Genomic DNA, 19076 nt, shown 5'->3' with positions numbered 1-19076 from the left:
CATTGGCCGAATTGCTGATTGAGGTAAGATTCATCGCCAAATTAGAGACTATTGTTTCCCTGGCAATCAAATCATTAAATAAGAACAATCTGGTATAAACTTTGTCACATGTAAATTATGAGTGAGTCTGGTGTGAATGTACACTTTGGTTTCTTATAATGTTTTTTGTTTGGTGTAATGCACAAATTGTAAGACAAATTTCCTTACGGATAATAAAGATTATTATTATTATGTTAGAAATGAACGGTTATTATTATGCTTATTATTAGAGCTAGATCTTGATCGAGACTCTATCGAGACGAGGAAGGTAAATTGCAAATATGGCGCCAATATATGTAAACAGGGATTTAGTTCAGGACCACCAGCGGACAATGATTATGCTTGGCCTGGATGTGGTAAAATATGTAGGTCGCAGCTGGGGCTTCGTATCCACAGGAAATACTGCATCCCTCATTAATCTTCGGACTCGAAGACAAGCCTTATTTATGAGAATTATGTTATATTTGGCTTTGTTCAACTAAAAACTCGCAAATTTTATTTTGAATGAAGTGCGATCTTTAATGACCATTTTGTTATGCACCATGAAAAAAAAGATAACATTAAAAAAAAAGAAGAGAATTTTTTAAAAAAATCGTCACGTGACCAGCCTATATATTTCTATGATGCATTTGGTTATGCGCAAACTGAAAAGAAAAGGCTAGTGCACTGCGTAACACTTGTTTTGGTTCAATGGTGCAAAGTAACTTAATGCCGATGTCTTCTTCCCTTATCATTGTCAAGTCTACGAGTAGATCTACAAGCTGGTTGTAGATACAATACATTTTCAATGATTGTCAACAAGAAAAGAAATATTAGCAGTGAAACTGGTAACCAAGCAACTTCTCTCTAGATCTAATAAATTACAATTAGTCAACTTAATATAGGTCTATTCTAATGCTAGGCCTAATCATCTAAATGATAATTAATGCGTATGTATTATACTACTAGTGCTCCTTCATCTACACTGTACTACAGTGCCATTAGAGCTGATAACATGTATCAGGGAGGAAAACCAATGACGTAGCCTCTGACACAAAGATAAAGGCACATTCCTCGTTCAATATGCTAGGACAAATTTGTACAAATGCTCCTTCTTCCCTGGTGCTATTAGAGCATGGAATGGGTTGCCTGAGCCATCCAGGAAAACCAGTGACTTGACAGATTTTAAGTCATTGGTTTACATGCATGACTAGATGCATGACGCGTAGGACGTAATCATCATCTTTTCTTGAAGTAACGTCTGTAAGATAAGATAAGACAAACATAAATTTTTAAAAGAGAAACGTGGCACAAGTAGAGGCGTTGAGTCCATGCAGCGAAGGAGTCTCCGAGGCTAATTTTACCAGGAGAGTGAGATAGAGAAAGAGAGAGGAAGGAGGGATGGATAGATAGATGGATTAATAGAGAGAGAGACAGACAGACAGACAGACATACAAATAGATAGATAGATTGAAAGAAAGATAGATAGATAGATAGATAGATAGATAGATAGATAGATAGATAGATAGATAGATAGATAGATAGATAGATAGAAAAACAGATAAACAGATAAACAGGCATACAAATAGATAGATAGATAGATAGATAGATAGATAGATAGATAGATAGATAGATAGATAGATAGATAGATAGATAGATAGATAGATAGATAGATAGATAGATAGATAGATAGATAGATAGAAAAACAGATAAACAGATAAACAGGCATACAAATAGATAGATAGATAGATAGATAGATAGATAGATAGATAGATAGATAGATAGATAGATAGATAGATAGATAGATAGACAAACAGACAGACAGACAAATAGCATCCGAATGTATGAATTGTTTTTTCTCATTAATAATAGTGATTCTATTTTATTTTTTTCAGCATATAAAAACTTTAAGTGTCATCAATCTGACCATATTTTTAAAATAGAAGGCCAAACATTTAATTTTGATGTAGAACTCACCGACCTCATCCTCCATTTCTTGAGAACCAAGTGTAAAATAATGGAGAGCCGGCCCGAAACTGCCCAGTTGACCAACATCTCTGCTAAGACTTTAAATGAATTCCTAGAGAAAATAATCATTCCAAATTTCGATGTTCAACTTTTTGGGGCCAGACTTATGGTTCAGCTCTGGGATGCTGCCAAAGTCCTGCAGATTCCTATCCTTGTTGAAACCTGCGAGACTTTGGTCGGTCAGATGGTTGATTTCGATACTTTTGATGCAATATATAAGAGAGCCAGACGGTACCGTTCATATGGCGTCCTCTGCAACGTCCGCAGGTATTTGCTTGGCATGTTTGAGGGTTACGATAGAAGTGTTTTAATTTCTACTTTAACTTACGAAGACATGTTTTTTGTTGTCAAGAACGATAACCTTTTTGTGAAAGATGAGGAACTTGTTTTACAGTTCATTTTCGAATGGGCAGAACATTTCGAAATGCAAGCCCGAAGCGAGGAATCAGGACCATGTGACATTGAGGACCTTTCTCTGGGAAACGAGGAAGCAGGGCCTAGTAGTCTGGAGGAACTTTCTCTGGGAAGCGAAGGGGTACACACTCAACTTTTCAACAAGAAAAATAAACTTTCTAAACCCAAATTAACCAAGTTCGCTAGTCTATTGAGAGTCTCTAGATATGGTTTGGCCAGCTTGGAATATCTTCAAGAACTCTCCAAACATCATTTGTGCGAGAGAGACAAAGAAGCGAAACTCGTTATAACTGAGGCCATCAACTACAAGCTAGAGAGAGATACTCACGGATACTGGCCTCCTTTTGCTATTCAAAGAGTTTGTCAGAATCGGGATTTCAAACACATAGGTGTGATCGCTGAAGGTAATAAAGTCAGACTACTGAAACTTGAAAAACACTCCTGGCAGAAACTTCGCAGATGTCCACTCCATGCAATAATAACCAATTTAATTATTTTTGATGATAAGCTGTACGTTATAAACAGAACTGACCACGAAAGTCTGATCTTTGTTTATAAAAGAAAGAAGTGGAAGTTTGTTATAGATCTTCCCAATAAGAACTTCGTTGTTGTCGCTAAAGGAAATTGTATCTACGCCATAGACGGCACAAGCAGAAGCGTCAAATGTGTGTCGCCGAGAGAGACTCCAGTTCTTCACAGCGAGATCAAGTTCCCTGACATGATGAGAAATCCAGAGAGTGCTTTAGACTTTGACAAAAGTATCTTGATTTTCTGTTCGACTGACTCTGTTGAAAGGTCGACAGTGATTTCTTTAGAAGTGCCTGAACATAAATGGACTGACTGTGGATACCTAGATGGTTCAGCTACAAATTTGGTTGGCTTCAGGAAGGAAAGAAACTATTTTATCTTACAAAGAGACGGATCATTAAGTCAGGTGTTGAGGAATGAAGAAGATAACAAAATAAGTATTACATTCATTAGACGTCTGTGGTCTATACAAAATTCACTTCGGGGCGCCTTCATCTACAGAGACCATCTTATCTTATTTGGAAATGCTCCGATGGAGAGTTCATGTCTTCACGGAGTTTTGGGCCTGTTTTGGAAAATCGAGTACTGGTACCAAACTGAAGAGACCAGCAACTTTGTTCACATGTTTATGCACAGGGACGACGTGTCTTGGGACATATGGGCATAAGTTCTTATGATGATTGATATGTCTTAATATATTGGTCTCCTGCCCTTAAATGTATCCTTTGTGTGTGTCTTAGTAAAAGAGGGTGTGTGAATGAGTTTTGGGTATGAGTTAGCCAGCCTACTTTTGTGTTATCACACATTTTTTTTTCAACTTTTCCCCAGCCTTTTTTTTTCATGAAGAATCTTTTGTCTCTTTAATAATCTGTCTTGATTATAAGTTTTAAAAGCTACATCTATATCCCATGCCCTAAACTGTAGCTGGTTTCTTTTTAATCATCGCTTTCTATTAATTAATAATTTATATTCGGATCCTTTTCTTTTTGCAGACATGTGGCTGGGAGGGGAGGTTGAACTTGTATAAAGAAAGTGGATGGGGGGGGGGAGGTTAACTGTAGAAGACTCAATGATTTTTCAGGTCCAATTTCTTTTGCAGACATCTAGAGGGAGGGGTAACTGGTAGAAGAGACTCAATGTTTTTCAGGTCCAATTTTTTTTGCAGATATATAGAGGGAGGGGTAACTGTAGAAGAGACTCAATGATTTTTCAGGTCCAATTTCTTTTGCAGACATATAGAGGGAGGAGTAACTGGTAGAAGAGACTCAATGGTTTTTCAGGTCCAATTTTTTTTGCAGACATATAGAGGGAGGGGTAACTGGTAGAAGGCTTTTGTGATTCCATCTTTTGATCAGCTAACACATCTTTTGTTCAGCTAACACATCTTTTGATCAGCTAACACATCTTTTGTTCAACTAACACATCTTTTGTTCAGCTAACACATCTTTTGATCAGCTAACACATCTTTTGTTCAGCTAACACATCTTTTGATCAGCTAACACATCTTTTGTTCAGCTAACACATCTTTTGTTCAGCTAACACATTTTTTGATCAGCTAACACATCTTTTGATCAGCTAAGACATCTTTTGATCAGCTAACACATCTTTTGATCAGCTAACACATCTTTTGATCAGCTAACAAGCCAGAGTTAAGCTGACAAGGGCACCAAGACAAGAGACCTTTTTCTCTTTCCAACCTGAATAGGGCCACCGTTGATGGGAGAAATGGAATAGAGGCTCAGTATGTTTTCACTCCAAATGTTTCTTTATCTGTGTACAGAAGGTCCTGGCTAACAAAGTGGTCTCTCCAAAACAATTATATGGAATGAAACTTTAACGTAACAACGAAATAAGTGACTTATTTGTTCTACTCATTGTTATATTCAGTGTTCCATTTAGCAGACTAGTCGGTCTTGTATCTCTTCAAACATCAAACAATACAGAATACACTATCAGCAGGTCTTGTGTGTGTGTGTGTTGCCAATCATTTAATTTTTTAATTTTTACGTGTTATGCTTCTGTGTTCAGGAGATCTTTCAAAGAGAATCAACTTGATCACACCAGCAATAACAGGAGAACCAAGAGATCATGTTGAAGATTACCAGTTTATGAACTAGATGTTACTTTTTTTTTTATTATATACTAGCCTGACATTACCCACGGCCTGCGAGTCCTAGTTTGTGTTTACTAATCTAGTGGATTGGATTTAGATGTATGTTAAACGTAGCTAATGATCATTTCAAGTTTTTCTCAGTCGCTACGAAAATAAAATTAGTTTTGCGAAAATGGGTTTACCCGAAGCTGATACATTCATATCTATTAAAAACGAAAGGAACATTTCTGTCAAGTTTTATCAAGATTGGTCAAGCGGTTTTGATTTCCGGACATACATACATACATACATACACACGCCTCACATTCTACTTTATAGTATATATATATACTATATACTGGGGTTTTGTGACGCTACGCACTGGTACGGCGAACCGGCACCTTTATAAATGTGGGGAAAATTATTACCGTTCTTGTATTTTAATGTTTATTATTAATTTATTAGTAGTAAAAGTTAGGCAATCCATCACTGAGTAGGCTTACCTGCACATATTTTGTACAAAAAAAGCACTATATATATATAACAGTGTTGATCTTTTATTTTTATTTTTTACTGAATTTAAATTTCAAGCAAATTTTCAAAAAAATAAACCATCTGACTGTCCTCTCATCTCGCAATGGTTAAAGAATTATCAGCAAACAGATTACAGCAAGCTACTAATATCAAATGTAAATTCTATAAATTGAAAGAGATAGTCACCACAATAAGTAGAAATGTCTGGAGGATTATAACATGTTTATAATGATGTCTCTATTTGTGGCGAAACAATTTAAAACATCTAAACCATTCATATGTTTTAATATTCCTTCGATATCTCTGAATGCACAGCGGTTGGTGCTAGTGTGACAATGGGATTGAGTCGTTAATACAATGACTTAAATCAAATGACTAGCAGAAGAAATGCGTCAAGGCATCTGACTGGAATCAGCTCCAGTGAAATAACCGTCCCAGCGTGCAACCGAACTTTCCGGGTTCACCTAGGTGTCACCGGCTGCACCAGGAGCCACGAAACAGCAATGCTAAACCCCCAGCCCCCCTGGATAACAAAAGTGGTCATCATCGTATCACGATAGACAACTACAAGGGCATCTTAACAAGGGGTGCACGGCATAGCACTTTTTTATATTAGGCCGAAGCCAGATATGGCCGGATAGTAAAATATGATATTCGCAGACGGCGAAAAGAAAATCTAAGTCGACCACCTGCGGACAATGGTTATGTGTGGCAAAATATGTAGGTCATAGCTGGGGCTGCACAGCCACGGGAAATACTGCATTTCTCACTAATCTTCGGACTCGAAGACTAGCCTTATTGTTATTATTATTGCTGCTAACCATATTTTATTAACAGCCGGAACATCAAATACACCTATTTATAGCTTCAACCTTAGATGGCACCGAAGCATATATGAAACGTAGTCTGTGGATTTATTATTGAGGTTTATGTTTAGACCTACAGATATATAAATCTAAGAGCATTAGGAAAACCATTTCTAGAAGAATAAACTCATCCACACCGTCGCTACCCAACAATATAGACTGTGTGTCCGACTGGTTTTAACAACCTACCCATGTAGTCCTAGTGTAGCGTGTACAGTTGATGGTGCTGATGGTCAGTCAAGCCGTATCCGTGGTGGGAAGCGTGGTCGAGAGGTTAAGTACGATTGAACTTGGCTTGGTTTGTCTACCTATGAAGGGGGGCTCGAGATTCGGCACCTGACTCGGGCAGAGTTGTGTTTACTGAGCGCCTAAAGGCAGCACGGAAAACCTTCTCCCAGATACCCTCTTACCCCCTCCCCCCACTGGTCCATAAATGAGATTGGACCAAAGCGCTCTGAGCATGCTATAAGCACGAACGAAAGTAGCGCTATATAAAAGCCATAATTTATTTATTTATTTTACACAAGTTACAGAGGTCAAAAGTTTCTTAACACTCCAGCATATTTTTTGTTTTGTTTCAAGAACTGAATGCAATGGTCTATATCAATTTCTGTTATGCGATTTTAAGCTTTACTGTAAGGTTTTCCGTTATATAATAAGTCAAAAGAATTAAAATATGAAAGTAGCTTTCTTTCTAAAGTTTTTAATACAAGGCAAAATACACACACATGCACATCTTTGTTTTATTGCATTGTGCAAGAACGTGTGTACGAAACATCTTCTTTAATTACTGATTTTATCGTGGTTTCTGTAAATGGAAACAAAAGAGCCCGGTACTAGACCTAGGGATGCCAGTAATGACGATGAGTTACTTGACACTCCCAATTTATTAACTCTTTCTCTCCGTTATTATTTACAACCTTCTGGTGGAATTAACGTTGGTCTCGTCAGTTAGGAGAGAAAGAGTTAAGAACATCGTGATCGAATCTCGACACTTGACGCAGGAGTAATATTCAAGTTCAAACCTTGGGAAATGTAGTATTGATTTACAGTGTCATCAAGCTGTCTTAGCATGTTGCGTTTATCCATTCTGGCTTAAAAATGGTCAATGTCTATCAATAAATTCAGTGTCGAGGACAAAACAAAATAAGGGCCCCCTTTAAAGATAGTCATGGTCGAGTCTTTTCCTATTGCACACACAAATCTGAGCCGTGTACTTTTATCTACAAAATAATTACTTACTGGCTTACTGGTCTGTGAAATCTCGCGGTTTGTGTTCTGTGTACCAAAAGGTCACTCGTTTAAGGGTGTGATCTTTAGTCCAGCTTCCTAATTGAGATTTATATCCAAGTAATCAAACTGGGCACTCGTGTATATGTGTGGCTTGAAGTCCAGCCTCCTATTTAAGATTTACTACCAAGTAAACAAACCCAGTTCCCTCGTGAGGTGTGACCTCTATAGACTGTCAATATGCTAACATTAGACCTATGTCCATCGTATTTGACTTGTGGTCACCTGTATATCAATGAACCTAAATGTGATACACTAAACAAATAAAAAGGGGGTGGGAGTTGTTCATCTCTACCTCTGGAGATGTACCCGCACAACTAGACAGAGGTCTGGTGAGCGTGACTTAATCAAGGAATATAAGATCTTAACATATTAACTAACCCACCCAATGGTCAAGACAAAGTAAAAAAATGTGCCAGCCATTGCTGCTCTGTATGTAAAGACATGTATAATGTAAAGTTTCATTTCTCTTTATATTAACACGCCTTGTCTTTCTAACAAAAGGTGTTTGGTGCATATTCATAGAGGCCCTATTTTAAGCACCTAAGTTTACTTTATTTATATTAAATAGGTACAGGGTGTACTTATTACTATGCCTTACTGGGATTTTGAATTTCGGGATTTTCAAAGGGCCCGTGAGTCCACTTCAGGTACTCATTAAAGTTGGGTGGACTCAGGGGCGCCCTAAGAATCCTGAAATTCAATATGCCAGTCTTCAACGAGATTCGATCCTAGGATCCCACGTTCGAAAGCTAAGCGCTTAACTATCGCGCCCCCTAAAATTTAAATTTCTAGATGGGTAGATCTAGACTAGAGCAAAGGCTAAAACTAAAGATGAGAGAGTCCAAAAGTCGTCTACTTTTTTAATTGGCTTTCAACTCTTCCACTATATTTAGGCTACTAAAAAAATGCAGTTAGACTACAAGGTGCAGACATTTGCAATCTACTATCCTAATTAGAGATTCTAGATCTATACCTCCATTCCTACATTTCAATATCAGAATCTAGATCTAGGCTGTCTATAATCTAGAGAAAATAATCTAGACATCAACAAACTATATTTCGGTTATTGAAACATGCGAATTCGAAGCTTAATATAGCCAGATTTAAGTGTTAATTCCCATTATATTTGATATACTTCGGTTGTATAGTTACTGCTACACAAGGCGACAACGGTAATTACACTGGATGTGCTAACGAGCAATTGGTTTCCACTGCCCACCACAAGTTGCGACGTTGCAGGTCAGGGTTGAGGTCTGCTATAACGATTGGTCTGGCTAAAGCTTACACATGAATCAAGCGCAGTATGGTTTGTTTGCATTGAAAACATAAAAAAAAACTACTTTAAAATTGCTAGATAGAATGTGTATGAATTTTTTTTTTTTTATGTCAGCAAGATGTTTTTACATTCCTCTAAGACGGATGTCATATTATGTTCCACAAGTTCACTTTGTGCCAATGAAGTTTGGTTCACGTGATAGTCAGTTTTTCTTTGAGAACAGATATGATGAAAGTAACATTAACATTTAGCGAGTCTGGAGAGCACGGCTCACATCGAGGTCAGCCTATCTTAGAGATCAGATATGGAGATGGTACCACTCATCAAAAGCAAGGCTGTAGAAGTGAGAAAAAAAATGATAACAATAAGTTAATATCCGCCGTACACCACACTTTTCTATATACAACAGTTATCATTTCAAATTACGGAAACTGTGAGGAAATAGCATTAGTAAGTTTCCCAAAGCTAGAGGTACGTAACTCTAGTCTAGTTCCCAAATAGTGAAGAAAATAACTGTAGTCTAGTTCCCAAATTGTGAAGAAAATAACTGTAGTCTAGTTCCCAAATTGTGAAGAAAATAACTGTTGTCTAGTTCCCAAATTGTGAGAAAATAACTGTTGTCTAGTTCCCAAATTGTGAGGTAAATAGCTGTAGCCCAGTTCCCACATTGTGAGAAAAATAATTGTTGTCTAGTTCCCAAAATGTAAAAACAAAAATAGCTTTCGTCTATTTCCCTAATTGTGAGGAAACTATTTGTAGTCTAGTTTCTTAAGTGTAAAGAACATAGCTTTAGTCTAGTTCCCAAAAGTGAGAAACATAAAATTCGTCTAGTTCCCAGTGTGACGAACGAACGGGAGAGAACTCGAACAAGTAGGTCGCCCGAAGACCAGCTGGACATCACAGAATAATGCCGCTCTTCAAATTCTGTTAACTCTTTCTCTCCGTAATTATTTTCCATGATCCGACGGAATTATTAATATTCGTTTATTTGTAGTTCACTCCCCTGTTATGGTTAATTAAACGTCCATAACTTTGTTATCAGAAAATGTTTTATTTTGGTATAGAATTGAAAGCGGAATGCACGCTCTTTGTATATAACACAGATTAACCCTTAAAGTGCTGAGCTGTTTTACAATGAGTGCATTCAAAATGGAATTACAATTCTGATGTTTAGAGGATAAACTACCACACACGTTTTAAGGGTTAATGTTAATAAAAAAAACTAAAATTTTAACCGGAAAGTTTGGAGGTATGAGATTACTCGAACTGTCAAGGGAATGATGATTGTAAATATTGAATGTACTAACACCGAGACAATGTTAATGTGGCCATAAACTGAATGTACAAACCTGATATCAGTAGCAGGTAGATGTAGAAGCCACAGTCTGAAAGTACAAATATAAAGCTTTAGACGCAAATGAAATCATTTAATTCTAAAGCTATTTCTCGTTCAAGTTTGGATAGCACAGCGGACTACAATCACGGAAGACTGGAGCTCAAAACCTGCTTGAAAGAGCTGGCGGAAGTACAGTACATGCTCAAAATACGAGATATATTTTCATCAATTTGTACTTTACTTCGAAATAATATAGTAGAAAGGCAAAGTTCCCCCCCCCTTTTTTTCAGACCTTGTGGTCTATTGGGCTGATGATGTAAAGGTCATCTGTTTCTGTGGCCCACAGTTTAAGAGGGCGCCATGTGGCCCGCTCAACGACCTACCGCCTTGACTTTCCCCCAACTAGTGTCAGGTACCCATTAATGCTGGGTGAACTCAGAAGCGCCCCAAGGATCCCGAAATTAAAATGCCCGGTCTTCACCAGGATTTGAACAGGGGACTCCTCGGTTTGGGCATTACCACTCGGCCACCACACCTACACAAATAAACTCAATATTTATATTTTTTATCATCAAATAATACTGAGGAAAGTAAAGTGCCAGAATCGGAATCAACCCCATGACATTCGCGTTATTAGAGCGACGCTCTATCAACTGAGCTATCCAGGCATGTCACACCTTTGCTTGAAATAAAGGACCAGGTTCCTACTTTTGACAAGGTTCCTACTGGTGACCAGGTTTCTACTTTATGACCAGGTGCCTATTTTTGACCAGATGCCTACTTTTGACCAGGTGCCTACTTTTGACCAGGTTCCTACTTTTGACCAGGTTCCTTCTTTTGACCAGGTTCCTACTTTTGACCAGGTTCCTACTTTTGACCAGGTTCCTTCTTTTGACCAGGTTCCTACTTTTGACCAGGTTCCTACTTTTAACCAGGTTCCTACTTTTGACCAGGTTCTTATTTTATTACAATGGACGCTATGCTTTCAATGGTAAACAAATGACATCTGACTGTAACAACGTAAAGAATTCTTTGGTGAAATAATTTTATTTCTTGGCAATACATTTTTGAAACACTTGACGGGAAATTTTATTTTTCATTTATTCTGAAAATATTTAGGGGTCTCCGCTCCTTCTTTTTCCAGCCGGGTCTCCACACCTCCAAATCCGACTCTGGCTTCGCTCATGCATTCATGAACCTTACCCTGACTTGCATCTCTAAATGTCACAATTTACAGCTTAGTTCTTATATTGACATTCTGTATGGGCTAGAAATGACATTTTTCTGAAGGTGTGACTGTGTTTAGACTTACTTGTAATTTTCACCTCGGAGCTTCTTTGGAACCGTGTTCGGCACTTGTTGGTTTCATTCGCTGAAATCAAAGTTAAGTAAAGTTATCTAGTAATTAACATGTCAACTAAATCAATGAACAGAGGCGGCTTTAGCACTGCGCGTGGCGCTTTGGGGGAGTGTCATATCAGGGCTACGAATATTTGTGAATATTGGTACGAATTTGACCATATGCAATCAAACAAGAATTTGAGCAAATTAAAGCAAACAAGAATTAGGCCAAATTTAGGTAATCAAGAAGTTGACCAAATTAAAGCAATCAAGAAGTTGACCAAATTAAAGCAATCAAGAAGTTGACCAAATTAAAGTAATCAAGAAGTTGACCAAATGAAAGCAATGAAGAAGTTAACCAAATTAAATCAATCAAGAAGTTGACCGAATTAAAGCAAGCATTCTATTTGAAGTAAATGGTGGTCACAATAATCGTGTATGTTTGTTCAAATAAAATATATCAAGTATTTCACATTTTAAGTAAATCGATCAACTATTTGATGTATTTTTTTTTCAAACTTATGTACAAGTATACTATAATGGGAGAACTAACTCAATTCATTGGAAACCAGAAATATTACATGAATACTGAGCTTCTATCTCTAGCTAAGCAAACGCACGCGAGGATGGACAAAATATCACAATTAGTCTCTTTTATCGCTTTCAAATTCAGTGGTAATAACAAAAATAGAGGATCTGGGATTTCCTAATACTAAAATTAGCAGTATAGAAAATGCTGCAATACTTTAGTAGCTCTTGAGCGTATTGTGCTGCTAGGTATCTGTGTAAAGGCTTTAGAAAATTAGAAGGGTTCAGAGTTCATTTCATTTAAGTTCTTTCATTTTCTTACCGTTAATACTCTTATCTACTATTACCTCATTCGGGACAAAGGACTAAAGTGTAGTAAAATGCGAAATAAAAATTATGCATAAACCATCCAACCATAATTTACAAATACTAAAAGACTGCCTAATAAAATACTCAGACAGAAAGATAGATCTGTTGTATTAATAACATACTTTAGGACAAGTTCGTATATGATACTGTAAACTAAGAGTGATCTTTCATCCCTAGTACCAACGGAGCATGGGTTTGCTGAATCAGCCAATGACTTAGTAGAGTTTTTCAACTAGAATTAGCACATGGATACTTACTTGAAGGATGTATTCATATTTTCTTTTAAAGGGAAGCGTGGTCGAGAGCCTAAGTAAGCTTGAACTTGGCTTGGCTACCTATGAAAGGGGCTCGAGGTTCGACACCCGACTTGAGCAGAGTTGTGTTTACTGAGTGCCAAAAGGCAGCGCGGAAAACCTTCTCCCAGATACCCCTCTCCCCCACACTGGTCGACAAATGAGATTGGACCCTAGCGCTCTGAGCATGCTATTAGCATGAAATTAGAGCTATATTAAAAAAAAGCTATTTATTATTATTGTACTTTCTATGACAAGAAGAAACTTGGAAAAGCTATTATGCTAATTCATACTTGTACTAATTAAAGTTTATTGACTGTGATACAGTGTTGTCCTGTTTTAACCTGCGCGGAATTCTTTCGCAATTTAAGTCGCTTATTTCGACTTCCCGCTTAGTGGGGGGGGGGGACTACCCAACCGGTGGCACTTACCAGGAGGCCTAATAAACAGACGTCCAAGGCTTAAACCGTACTGGGGTCCGAATTTCAAAAGGACTGTGTAACCATCGACTATTTTGGCGTCCACTGTGCAAGTAAACGTCTCCGTTTCGTTCTTCCCTTCACGGGTGATCAGGAACAGAGCAGTCTTGTTAGAGGACGTTACCACCCTTATGTTACCACTCTCAGTCCTAGCGCAATACTGAAACGAAATTCCTTAATGTTATGAAGTCCTAATGAATTGAACAAAGCCATTTACATTTGTTTACTTATCTGGATAGAGGCGTACTAGTTGAATGGTAAAGCGCTAGACTTCCTAACCTGGGTTGGGTGGAGGTTCCGGATTTGAATCCTGGTGAATACTGGCGTTTTTTTTTACAAAGCTTATATCAATTCACTCTGTCTGTCTGTCTGTCTGTCTGGGTAAAAGTGGGTGCATGTTATTTCTCCCACACCCGTTCTCGGATCAAGCTTAAACTTCGCACAATTATTCATCGACATAGACAAGACAAGAATCAACTTAAAAAGTGACAAAAATTATATTATTGATTACTGGTAATTCATTAGTACTTCAGTACAGTGGCTTCACAAGGGGGGTGAGGGGGTGCGGTCCGCACCTGGTGACACCCATTTGAGGGTGACACCCGAATGAAAAAAAATAGTATAATAGTATTGATCAATGCTGCCTCTTTCTTTTTTTAGACTTAGTTTGAGCAACTTTTTTTTTTAAACTAGTACAAATAGTGCGCTCAGATTCCAAGAAAATATTTCATTATCGGAACGTCCCACTCCGTTATAATGAAACACTGACATGGACTCTTGTTACTACGGAAAGAAAACAATACGTTGAAGATGACACAAGCTGAAAAAGAAGGAAAACGCTAGCGGCGCTTCAACAGACCAACTTGCTGGATGGATAGCGAACCTGATGTCTTTCTAATAATATCTCCAGAAAAAAACTTTTTCGGTTATACAGAACGGTATAAAATTATCTACATGACACTATTTTACACACGCACAAAAAGACTTAACATTTCGCGGGCGGGGACGCCAACGGTAAAAGTTTGAGAAACACTGCTCGTTCGCCTCGAATGTCTCTCGCTCTTCAGAAACGGCCCGTTCACCTGTTTATAATTTAATTTATTTTATTTGACCTGCAATCTTCTTACTAGTAAGAGGAAGGGTTCTTTTTTTAGCTTAGAAAAGCTGAAAAATACTCGGCTCCCGGGGCTAGGCCATCAGCTGACTGTATTGGTTCAATACAAAGAAATTAACGATAGTTTCTAATTGAGAACAGTTTGATGGCGGTGTGTGTGTGGGGGGGAGGGTGACACTCTTAGCTTACCTCACCGGGTGACACTGACCCTAGTGACGCCACTGCTTCACTATTCACATATATAGCTAAATGTTTTTGGGTTTAATCCCCTTAAATAATTGTTTTACCGTTGTTTCTTCGATCGAGTTGATACTTTGTACCTAAAAACAAACATGAATCAATAAACAAAACTACTCAATTAGTCAATTAATTATTGGTAATTAATTGTTTTGTTCGAGTGCGAATAAGGAAAATAACTAGAACATATTTAGTTGATAAAGATTTAAGCACGGAGTTATTCCCCTTAAGATAAGCTTTTTTTTTAAAAAATGATTTTTTTAATTTTGTTAGTTAATTTCTGGATTTTTAGATTTTTTAGGGCGCCTCTGATTTTTGAGTCCACCCTACTTTAAAGGGTTCCTGGCATTATTTTGGGAAAAAAGTATGCGGTTGGTCGTTGTGCTGGGCACATAACACCCTCGTTAACAGTGGGCCATAGAAACAGATGCCTTTGACATCATCTGTCCCTAAGATCGCAAGGTCTGAAAGGGGGAACTTTACTTTTAACTTTTAGATATCTGGATGTTTCTTTACTGATGCTCTATGATAAATTCGACACAAGACAAACTTTTTCAGACTTGCAAGACAAGGTGTGAAGTTAAGGCCAAGTTTAGCTATGTTTAAACTAGTACGTTCCCTGACGGACGTTGAGATATTTGGGGCACATGATTTAAAGCTCATCGATTACCAGGGGTACAAATCGACCAATGGGGCCATGACCTTACACTTTCGCCGTTTTTCCAAGTACCAACTAGAGTTTGATGGACTCAGGATAGTCTATGAATGTGAAGCTCACAATAACAAGTCTTCACCGAGAGCTTAGAGATTGAGACAAGCCAAGCTCTTTACCACTCAGCCAGCACGTAGACAGCATTAAAAATGGGAATAGATATTCACAACATGATATTGTCATGACCATGATATTCACAACTTGATGTTGTCATGACTATGATATTCACAACTTGATATTGTCATGACCATGATATTCACAATATGATGTTGTTATGACTATGATATTCACAGCATGATATCTTAATGGCCATGATAATCATCAACACGATATCTCAATGGCCATGATACTAACATTATTATGTCGTAATGACTATGATGCTCCCTAACTTGAAGTCTTAATGACCATGATACTAAAAACAGTATGTCGTAATGACCATGATACTAACAACAGTATGTCATAATGACCATGATACTAACAACAGTATGTCGTAATGACCATGATACTAACAACAGTATGTCGTAATGACCATGATACTAACAACAGTATGTCGTAATGACCATGATACTAACAACAGTATGTCGTAATGACCATGATACTAACAACAGTATGTCGTAATGACCATGATACTAACAACAGTATGTCGTAATGACCATGATACTAAAAACAGTATGTCGTAATGACCATGATATTAACAACAATATGTCGTAATGACCATGATACTAACAACAGTATGTCGTAATGACCATGATACTAACAACAATATGTCGTAATGACCATGATACTAACAACAGTATGTCGTAATGACCATGATACTAACAACAGTATGTCGTAATGACCATGATACTAACAACAGTATGTCGTAATGGCCATGATACTAACAACAGTATGTCGTAATGACCATGATACTAACAACAGTATGTCGTAATGGCTATGATACTCGCCCCCTTGGTGCCGACCCCTTTCTTCTCGCCGTAAAACGTCACGCTCTTGTTCCTCATGCACGGAGCGATGATTGAGTAGTTGATTGTCCCTCGCATGACCACCTCGTCCTCGCAGGGCAAGTAGATCAGTTTCTCCACGAATATCGCTCTGTAGAAGACGTATTTAAACTTGGTTGGTATCTGGCACATTATATTTGAGTACATAACCTTAGACTCTGAAATAGGCCAATGGAAAGATAGTGGTATAAAAAATATATGCGTTTTTTTTTTACTTCGATACACACACTCTCTGTTCACTGTTCTCTCTCCCTCTATCGCTCTCTCTCTGTCTCTCTCTCGCTCTGTCGCTCTCTCTCTCTCTGTCTCTCTCTCTCTCGCTCTCTTTCTCTGTCTCTTTCTCTCTCTCTCACTCTCTCTTTTCTCTCTCTCTCTCTGTCTCTCTCTCGCTCTCTGTCTCACTCTCTCGCTCTCTTTCTGTCTCTCTCTCTCTATCTCTATCTCTCGCTTTCGCCCTCTCTCTCGTCTCTCTCTATCTCCTCTCTCCTCTTTCTCTCCTCTCTCTCCCCATCTCTCCTCAATCTCCTGTCTCTCTCTCCCATCTCTGTTCTCTCTCTCCTGTCTATTTCCTCTCTCTTCTCTGTCTTCCCTCTCTCTCCTCTCATTCTTCTCTCTCTCCTCTATCTCCCATGACACTCTATACATTATAGAGACAGTGAAATAATATATCTTTTACTTAAAATCATTTTTGTTTAAATAAAACCCATTTGAACTATTATTTTGGGCGCCCCAGGACAGTCGTGACCCTAAGTTATAACTTATGTACCTTGTGTTTCTGGTTGTGTGGTATGCACTATTGGCTGTCTTTAAAGGATCTCAAGCACGTACCCTACCCACCGACCTGCCCTTCCGACCTGCATGAGGTTATGGCTAGGATGTAATAATCTTCCTTTTTCGAAGGAACACAGGGCAAAAAAAAGGAATAACTTTAGAATAATTGAAGATATATAGACGAAAGGAATATCTTTAGAATAATTGAAGATATATAGACGAAAGGAATATCTTTAGAATAATTGAAGATATATAGACGAAAGGAATATCTTTAGAATAATTGAAGTTATATAGACGAATGGAATATCTTTAGAATAATTGAAGTTATATAGAAAGAAGGATTCGAGTCTGTAGTAAACTCTAGTTCTAAACGTATGTTTAAGTTTAGTTCTAGATTCTGGTAGACTTTAGTTCTACAACCTAGGGAACTCTAGTTTTAAACTCTAGAAAATTCTTATTTTAGACTCTAAACTTTGGTAAGCTCTAAGTTCTAAACTCTGTTAAATTCTAGCTCCAGCTATGGTCTGTATATAATACAGACGTTACTTTAAAAAAAAAAGTAGATGATTACGTCATACACGTCATGCATTTAGCCATTCATATTAACCAATGACCTAAATTCTGATGTCACTGGCTTTCCTGACTTGTAAAGATAGAGACACATTTCTTATTTCATATGCAAGTACTAATTCGTACAAGTGGTCCTGAATCAGTCAGGAAAACAAACGACTTAGAAGTTAGAATACTTTAACTTTTTCTACTTTAAGTAAGTTTAAGTCACTTGTTAACATGCAAATCTAGACTAGAACTGGTCGAATAAACAGATCTAGACTAAATCTAAATCAAATTCTTACCCGAGTTTTGGCCTGCTAATGTTAAATACACGATGGAAATACATAAGGCATTATATACTGGATGCATAGTTTTTTTGTATTTAAAACCATTGACCAAATAAAAATGTTTTCAAATGTCAATGGCGGCAAACGTGGATTTCTTGTTTCGTTGTTTCTGCTTCAAGTTTTTGTTGTTTGTTTGTTACTTGCGCTATGTGGTGCTCAAGTATTCCCGCTATTGCGAGGGAAAAAAAAGTTGTATGCACGGTAGCACTAAGTTATCAGCTCAGAATTCCCACTTCCCAGATGAACATGGATTGGTGAACCACAAAGTCTCTCGTTTTTAGCGAGTTCGCAAAAGGCAAAAGCTGTTATTAGATTTGTGTGGTCTGTCTATCCGTCTGTTTGTCACGATTAGAAAACTAAAATCCAATTTCACCCTTAGTGGCATTTTACGTTCGGAGATAACCCATTCCATTTACAGCTTCTCATGTGACTAAAGACGCCACTCCTAGATACAAATCTGTCACAGGTTAGACATTTGTAATCACCAGACGCTGTAGCGTTTTCATTCTAATTCTTTCGAGGCCCCAAGTAAGTTTATAACAACTTTCAACTGGCTGCTACTGTCATAATAATAATAAGGCTTGTCTTGGAGTCCCAAGATCAAATAAGAGTGCAGTTAATCACTTGGCTACTTAGTCCTAGCTATAAAAGAAAAAAAAAAGTTCCTCTTTCAGATCTTGTGGACAATAGGGCAGATGATGTAAATGTCATCTGTTTCTGTGGCCTACGGTTAACTAGGGTTTCATGAGGCCAGCACAACGACCAACCGCCTTTACTTTTCCCCAACTAATGTCAGGTACCCATTAGAGCTGGGTGGACTCAGGGGCGCGCTAAGAGCTCTAACTGTGATCTACATATTTTGACATAATCAGCTCAGACATAAGAGTTGTCTACCGGTGCAAAGTTAGTTTTTTTTGTTTTTCGCCGTCTTCAATTGTAATTTGTAG

At 37.8% G+C, this 19076-nt stretch overlaps 2 protein-coding genes across 4 annotated transcripts; one reads left to right on the top strand and one right to left on the bottom strand.

Moving 5' to 3' along the window:
* The first annotated feature begins 667 nt into the window (after positions 1–667).
* On the top strand, positions 668–4953 carry LOC129922196 (uncharacterized). The gene is made up of 2 exons (XM_056007254.1): positions 668–866; positions 1914–4953. Exons 1-2 carry the CDS (start codon positions 827–829, stop codon positions 3653–3655), a joined length of 1782 nt encoding a protein of 593 aa, XP_055863229.1. The 5' UTR covers positions 668–826; the 3' UTR covers positions 3656–4953.
* Positions 4954–9124: 4171 nt separating this feature from the next.
* Positions 9125–18248, bottom strand: LOC106079875 (uncharacterized). Of its 3 annotated transcripts, none has more exons than XR_008774057.1 (6): positions 18085–18248; positions 16372–16617; positions 13348–13555; positions 11698–11757; positions 10399–10434; positions 9125–9384 (listed from the first exon to the last, which is right to left on the bottom strand). XR_008774057.1 is itself a non-coding variant. In XM_013241105.2 (6 exons), the coding sequence occupies exons 1-6, from the start codon at positions 18126–18128 to the stop codon at positions 9341–9343; spliced, it is 540 nt and encodes a 179-aa protein (XP_013096559.1). In that variant the 5' UTR covers positions 18129–18248; the 3' UTR covers positions 9126–9340. The 3 variants fall into 3 exon arrangements, 2 of the variants coding, with proteins under 2 accessions (XP_013096559.1, XP_013096558.1); XM_013241105.2 differs by having other exon boundaries at positions 9126–9384; positions 16403–16550; XM_013241104.2 differs by having other exon boundaries at positions 9127–9384; positions 16403–16617.
* Between the last annotated feature and the right edge of the window lie 828 nt (positions 18249–19076).

This window comes from Biomphalaria glabrata, chromosome 12 (assembly GCF_947242115.1).
Source record: "Biomphalaria glabrata chromosome 12, xgBioGlab47.1, whole genome shotgun sequence".
NCBI classification, from domain to species: domain Eukaryota; kingdom Metazoa; phylum Mollusca; class Gastropoda; family Planorbidae; genus Biomphalaria; species Biomphalaria glabrata.
Note: the sequence above shows the minus strand (reverse complement) of the source record. Positions and strands in the feature narration are given on the sequence as shown.

Coding starts and splice junctions, on each gene's coding strand:
- LOC129922196 (XM_056007254.1), top strand. CDS start 827: ATGATTGTCAACAAGAAAAGAAATATTAGCAGTGAAACTG. Junction 867..1,913: donor AAATATTAGCAGTGAAACTG/GTAACCAAGCAA, acceptor TATTTTTTTCAG/CATATAAAAACTTTAAGTGT.
- LOC106079875 (XM_013241104.2), bottom strand. CDS start 18,151: ATGCATCCAGTATATAATGCCTTATGTATTTCCATCGTGTATTTAACA. Junction 16,618..18,084: donor ATTAGCAGGCCAAAACTCGG/GTAAGAATTTGA, acceptor GGCCTATTTCAG/AGTCTAAGGTTATGTACTCA. Junction 10,435..11,697: donor CTCCGAGGTGAAAATTACAA/GTAAGTCTAAAC, acceptor TTGTACTTTCAG/ACTGTGGCTTCTACATCTAC.